The sequence below is a fragment of the Octopus bimaculoides genome, chromosome 3, assembly GCF_046866305.1.
Source record: "Octopus bimaculoides isolate indiv1 chromosome 3, ASM4686630v1, whole genome shotgun sequence".
In the NCBI taxonomy this organism is placed as follows: domain Eukaryota; kingdom Metazoa; phylum Mollusca; class Cephalopoda; order Octopoda; family Octopodidae; genus Octopus; species Octopus bimaculoides.
Genome location: NC_142930.1, coordinates 70,488,201 through 70,495,833, shown reverse-complemented (window position 1 = coordinate 70,495,833; position 7,633 = coordinate 70,488,201). Strand labels below are relative to the sequence as shown.

At 35.8% G+C, this 7,633-nt stretch overlaps 1 protein-coding gene across 1 annotated transcript; it reads left to right on the top strand.

The window, feature by feature from the left end:
• The first annotated feature begins 471 nt into the window (after positions 1–471).
• Positions 472–3,578, top strand: LOC106880079 (C4b-binding protein alpha chain). The gene has a single exon (XM_014929892.3). The coding sequence runs from the start codon at positions 652–654 to the stop codon at positions 2,131–2,133; it is 1,482 nt and encodes a 493-aa protein (XP_014785378.1). The 5' UTR covers positions 472–651; the 3' UTR covers positions 2,134–3,578.
• The last annotated feature ends 4,055 nt before the right edge of the window (positions 3,579–7,633 follow it).

The following is a 7,633-nucleotide window of genomic DNA, read 5'->3' as shown; positions in this document are numbered from 1 at the left end:
GTCCCACTGCGTGGCATCTTGCGCAAGTGTCTTCTACTGTAGCCTCAGGCCGACCAAAGCCTTGTGAGTGGATTTGGCAGAAGGAAACTGAAAGAAGCCCGTCGTATATATGTATATATATATGTATGTGTGTCTGTGTTTGTCCCACCCAACATCGCTTGACAACCGATGCTCGTGTGTTTAGGTCCCCGTAACTTAGCGGTTCGGCAAAGAGAGACCGATAGAATAAGTACTAGGCTTCCAAAGAATAGGTCCTGGGGTCGATTTGCTCGACTAAAGGTGGTGCTCCAGCATGGCCACAGTCAAAAGACTGAAACAAGTAAAAGAGAGTATATAGGTGCAGGAGTGGTTTCTAAGAGTAGGAGTCGCTTATATATATATATATATATATATATATATATATCAAGCAAAGCCCTGCTTACTTATATTTATTATTCATATACTGTATTCCCTTTCTAACCAAAGATATCTCAATTTCAAAATAACACTCTGCAAAATTCTTGATTGTGGATTGGACGAAATGATTTGATACGCTTAGCGAGCGTATAAAAGGCGCACTAAAACACACTTTGAAATTAAAACGAGTAAGCAGCTACACTTCAAGAACCATAGTCCTTTTCGTGAAAGAAAAAATTCATCAAAACTTAGAGAATGGTATCCAGAAGATTTTATATTATTTTCTTAATTATATTAACAGCGAAAAGTGAAAATATTACGTTGGGAAATGTTATGAAAAAGATTGTGTCGGAATACAGTAATTCGATGTCAACTGACAACAACTTCTCTCCGTGGTTTTTTGAACAAATGATAAAACTCCTAAACTGTGGTCCTTTACCGAAATTGAACAACAGTCGAATACAATATACTTTGAAATGGGAAGAGCAAAAAATACACCTGCAACAAAAGTGCAACCGCTATTTTGAAGCAAGCGTAGAGAATACGTCCGATATTATTTGTTGGAATGGTAAATGGATGTACGAAGATAAAAAATGTAAGTTAATAACCTGTCCCATTTTTCATAAACCTGCACACGGTCTCATGATAAATGTTGCATACACATATAACTCTGTTATTCACTTTTCCTGTCCTTCTGATTATATTTTGCGAGGAAACGATTCAATGCGGTGTCAAGAAAATCAGCAGTGGTCGTCTCTACCACCAGTTTGTGAAATTGTTAAATGTCTCCCACTGCATCCACCCAAACATGGCAATATAAACAATACAAATGAAGTTAAAGTTAACGAAATAGTTTCTTTCACTTGCTTAAAACCATATAATGTGAAAGGTGAATCTGTATTAACTTGTCTTCGAGACGGTAACTGGAACTTTCCGACACCTGTTTGCACTTTGAAATGTGTCGTACCTGAAATTGCTGGCAGAGTTGTGACTATTTCTGAAGGTACAATTTTAAAACCAAGAACCTTTATCAATCAAGGAGGGAAAGTGTTATATTCTTGCAAACGATCTTTCATTCCTGTTACGTTTGGTGTCGTTCAATGCTTGTCGGGTAAATGGTACCCAGACATACAGTGCAGAAAAACGTGTAAAATTGAGAAACTACATGGATTAAATTTTATTTTGTCACATAATTTTTCAGTTATTGAATATAGCTGTTCAGCAGTAGAAACTTTGTTGGGAGATTCTAAAAGAACCTGTTTAGAAAATGGAACGTGGAGTGGAAAACTTCCACGATGTGTAAAGAACTGTCAATTGTTACCCGGGTTTGGCATACATAGCTACCGGAATTCAGACACTTTGAAATATCTTCCGTTTGGCAGCACAGTCACAGAAAACACGAATGTTACTTATTCATGTCAATATCCTTATGTGAATAACTCCACCGATACTGCGATATGTCAAAATGGTGTATTGACCCCCAAACCACACTGTTCACATCCAAGTATTCGGCTGATAAATTCCAGAGTCATTTTTACTTATGAATCGTCAGAATATCATGTTTGTGAAACAAAATACACTTGCAAATTTTTTGGTTACAGACAGAAATCATGCTACCACGAAAACTGTTTTCATGGTGACTATGAATGTGTCGAAGTGGGTTTTAACAATGCAACATCAGAAATATATGTTGGTTCAATAGTTGATGATTGTTGTGTTATGCAGTGTAATGATTAATGTACATTAAATTTGTTTGTTCTTGCTTGCAATCTTTACATTCAGTTATGACAACGTAATGGAAGTCGTTGTCATGTGCTTGTTTCTGACACTTATCGTAATATATATAATTGGAAGCAGACGTTAATTTAAACTCGACTTATAAACCGGCCTTCCAGTCAAAACGAACACATCAGTAAACTGAGAAGACATTACTAACTACTTAAAATTGCGTTCGTTGTGGCACTCAAGTATCACGAGGATCTTTGATATTAATTTCTATTTATCATGTCTCAGGAGGATATGTTTTCAAGAGAAAGTATTTGAACTTTACCGGCAATTCCAAGATTAGTGTAGTATAATTCATATGAGTTTTATATTCGTTATTGGCACTCACTTTGCCACTTTCCCTCTCTCATTGCTGAGTACTTTCATGTGTTTACACAAATAAATTATTATAATACTATCTGGCCCCGTGCCGACAAAAATGACGGCTAATTGGGTAATTTTTCAGAGTAACACCCGCACGATTTTCCCTAAAAAAAAAAAAAAAAACTTTTTTGTGTGGAATCCCTGACCTCCTAATAAGCTGCAAATTTCTTATTTTGGTTCAAGAAAAGGTAGCGGGGAGGTGCGAATGGGATCCCCTTCCCCCACGGTCCCGGATTTATTGGAATTTTTTTTTCTCGTTGAATGAATTCCGGTGACATCCTAATATGCTAGAAAACCCATTTTGGGGTGCGAAAAACGGAGTGCGGTGAGGTGGAATCCTCGGTAATATCACCCACCCCTACTCCCATTGATCTTTTCACTAGCACGATTTTCACTAAGGAAAAAAATAAAAAACAAATTTCCTGTGAATTCGGGACAGATTTGCGTAACTCTAAAACCCCAACCTCTAACCCTGGAAAAATCAATGGGATGGGGTGGGTGAAATTTCCGAGGCTTCCACCTCCGGACCCAAAAATGGTTTTGTAGCATATTAGGATGTCACAAGAATTCATTCAAAGAAAAATAAAATTTGCAATGAATCCGGAACCTGAGGTTCTTACTCGTGTCAATCTCATTATAAGTATACACGGATTGTAATGTGTCGTGATGGTGTATTGACCCCACAACCACGCTGTTCATAGCTCATAGACTCTCAAGTCATTTTTACCCATGAATCGAAAAAGTATTATGTTTGTGAAACAAAAAAAATATCCTTGCAATATTTTTGGTTACAGTCAGCAATCTTGTACTTTGATAGATTGTACTAATGAAGGCTTGTATTTTTGTGTCAATGTAGGCTTTAACAATGCAACATCAGAATTATATATTGATGCAAAAGTTGTTGATTGTTGTATTTCGAAATGTTTTGATGATTAATATCAGACTATTTTTTATTTGCATTTTAAATTTACATGTATGTTCTTGCTTGCAATAAAATGTATTCATTTGCATTAAATTCAGTTCAAACAACGTGATGGAATTCGTTGTCGTTTCCCATATTTGCAGCTTTCTGACATCATTGTATAAATAGTTACAAACAATCGTGTAATTTAAACGTTTTTTAATATTTAAAAAAAATTATTCTTTCATTGTTTCTACTTTTGCTTGTATTGTATTATTTTATGCTTTCCATCAAACATGGTTTATTATAATTGAATAATCACTGTGAAGCATTGATTTCTAGTGATTTGCCTTGCATTTACTCCGCATTGTTCTGGCCTTACCCACGATCCATTATGCAATAGTTTATTACATTTCCAAGTCTCTCGATGTTTGCTTCAATGAGCTCTTCATTACGTGTTTATGTAATATTTGTGTAAAGTGAGGGTGCTCAGCTCTAGTGAAGCGGTAGCATGATGTTTGTGTTTGTTTTGTAGTGCAAAAACATAGTTATTCAATATACTTTAGCGTTAGAAATGTTGTGTAGAGCCCGATTTATGCTTATCATATCTACAGTAAATAGGATTATACATCATCAGAACCATAATTCCATTCACCCGCTTTTCAGTCAGATATACACATCACTAAATTAGAAGAAATTACTAATAATTTAAAATTGTGTTCTTTGGTGCTAATCTCTATTCATCATGCCTCAAGGAGAGTACGTTTTCACGAGAAATTATTTGGATTTGCATCTGCAATTCCAAGATGTGTAATTCATAAGATGAATTTTGTATTTGCTATTAACGGGGTGAGACACAGTTCTATAAAATTCAACAATGTATTGGGTACTTTCATGTGGTTACACAATAGAATAATCATAATAATTACATTAAAATAATCTATATATGCATATATGTATATATTTATGTAGTTGCCTGTTATTTATATATATATATATATATATATATATATATATATATATATATATATATATATAGTCAATCAATTCGAGGATGTCAGGTCCTCCTGAATTCTCCATTTTCTTCCTTTCATCACTATATATACATATATGGCACAATGTAATAGTACGCCTTTGTTGATGCAAGTCTGGGGAAATACCTCCCCAATGCGTAAAACCGCAAATATTACATGATTTTCCTTTAAGAATTTTCGCGTAAACGGGCGTTGCAAATGGAGATATATACATAGGTCATAAGAATTTAAAACATCGAGAGGCGTAAAATAATTCGTTTCTAATGGTGGTACTCAAAATAGATAGATCTCTGAAAAAAATATAGCGCATCTATTGGCTTCAAGAACTCTTTGGATAGAAAGAGTCGAAGGGTTTTGTTAACCCATTATTGTCGCACTATTTTATCATAGTTTTAGTAAATCTAGGTTCAACTGTTAAATACCAATGTGTGTGTGTGTGTGTGTGTGTGTGTGTGTGTGTGCGTGTGTGTGTGTGTGTGTGTGTGTGTGTGTGTGTGTGTGTGTGTGTGTGTGTGTGTGTTAGTGCGTGCGCGTGTGTGTTTGATAATCATATTGAAATGATTCGATTCGATATTATTTTGTTCGCTAAAACCTGTAATTTCTTCCAATCTGTTTAATAAAATGGTGATTATGATTTTGAAAAAAACAATTATTCCTGTTTCAGTATTTGATTTTGTTTAATTTTTCAAATTTGTTTTGTTTTTAATCGACTTCTCTTCCAAAGATTTTGCTGTTTTACGTATTAAACAAGCAAGATTCAGTGAGTAAATAACAAAAAATTTAATTCCAAATTTTGATGTTTTAATTTTATTGTCTCCTTCCCTAATTTCCGTAGTTTTTTGGCTTTCAGCATTTTCTTCAAAGCGTTTCCCAGATTCACTCCTTTCACTAGATTTAGATGTCAATGATTACGATTATGCAAAAATACAATTTTCACAAATTCAGTAGTTTCTTCTAATTTGGTACGTTTTGAAACATACCCGCTCACAAATATACCCTAAACCTAAACCTAAACCTAACCTCAACCCTAAAATAGTTAGATCCATATATATATATGCTCTTTTACTCTTTTACTTGTTTCAGTCATTTGACTGTGCCCTTGCTACAGCACCGCCTTAATCGAGCAAATTGACCCCGGGACTTATTCTTTGTAAGCATAGTACTTATTCTATCGGTGTCTTTTGCCGAACCGCTAAGTTACGGGGACCTAAACACACGAGCATCGGTTGTCAAGCGATGTTGGGGGGACAAACACAGACACACAAACATACGCATGCACATACATATACAATTAATTGGAATGTATTTATTTTACCTACTAGTAACTACTTCATTAATCACGAATAGTTGGAAATTGAGGTTAACCCTGGCAAGAGTTAAACTCAAAAATCTTTTTAATACTCCCCTAGACATGGCAAGAGGACACATCTTACCCAAACAGACCGTGTTTACCATTATTTCTATGGCTGAATTCTCTTAACATCCTCACATAAGAGAATATGGCGGTGTGTTGTCATGGCACCAACATTGGAGAGGTTGCCAGATTCGTTGCAGGACTAAAGCACATTTTCTACATTCGCAACACCTGTTCAAGGCAATCTTGTGGGTAAAGATGAATGGAAGAGAAACTTACAATAATTATAATTACTACTCCTACTATTACTGGTGATGATGATGATGATGACGATGATGATGATGCTACTAATGGTGACTGCCAGCAACAATAGTAGCTGTGGTGGCGGTGGTAGTGGGCACAATCAACACTATTTTAAATAATTAGGAACTCCATACAATGATAACTGTTGAACCACTGACAACTGTAAGCTACTACTACCACTGTAATAATAATAATAATTGTTAGCATATATTTATCAGCATGTTTCAACTCAGTGGACGTAACCCTGTTGTTCCCGAACTGTTTAAAACCAGTAACAACCAAATTCCTTGACAGCCCCCTGTCTGATTCAAGATCATCCCAAGAGTTAATATCGATACTGATTTTTTAAAGTGTATCTTTAAGGTTGTCTTTGAAACACTTGAGTGGTTTGCACAGGGGACGCCTTCCTTGCCCCACTTCATCGTGCAGCACCTATTTTTTGTTTTTTTTTGTTTTTTTGTTTTTTCGCACGCAGATGCCCTCTGAGCTGACAAGATGACCTGACCATTTAAGCTAGTGTTTCGTGACCATGGATTCGAAACTCGTCATTTTTGCCAGTGGAAGTATTCTTGCACCATGCCCGTGTCAGATGTGATTTTGAACAATGGCTTAGCATAGGAAGTGAAGCGCAAATGGGCTATTCTTATTACAGTTGCGTAGAGAGTTAGACCTAGTGATGACCAATACTTACTTGAGGCAACAGGGTAAATATAAAGCTACTTAGAAGCATCCACGTTCCGGTCACTGGCACATTCTGGATTGCGTGAATATCTGTAGCAAGACTTATCGACTGTAAAAACTCCCCGGTGCCTGCGAGGATCTCAATGTTGGTCATACATATATAAATAAATACATATGTATGTGTATGTGCGTCTGACAATATGTAGATTATAATTTTGAAAAAAAAAATCATTTTTTCATAATTTGATTTTGTGTGTGTGTGTGCGTGTGTGTGTGTGTGTGTGTGTGTGTGTGTGTGTGTGTGTGTGTGTGTGTGTGTGTGTGTGTGTGTGTGTGTGTGTGTTTAAATTTGTTTATTTTGACTTTCATTCGATTGAACTTTCTGTTTTATGTATGAAACAAGCGAAATTGTGATTCAGCAAATAAAAACAAAAATTGAAATTCTGAATTTTAATGATTTAATTTCTCCCTCCCTAATATCCGTAATTTTTTTTTCTTTTTGAAATATTTTCGAAGGCTTTCCCAGATTCACTCAATCAAACATTGTTAGACATCAAAGATTACGATCCTTCGAACAAAAAATTTGTTGAAACATTCGCTACACAAAACTTGCCTCTCTACTCTCACCTTCCTTATTGATGAGAGATTGACCAGAGTGGAAAGTGTTTGTCTCTAATCCTTTCAGACGCGTCCACCAGATACATTCTTTCGCCATAGCCACATGTACGATGAAAATAGCTCTTCCTTCCCGTTTGAAGGATGAAGGCGAGACAATATTAACGATAGACTCGGCTGATAAACCGACTCGTCCCATAC

Bases quoted from the DNA above. Each gene is read 5' to 3' on its own strand.
- LOC106880079 (XM_014929892.3), top strand. From the start codon at position 652: ATGGTATCCAGAAGATTTTATATTATTTTCTTAATTATATTAACAGCG.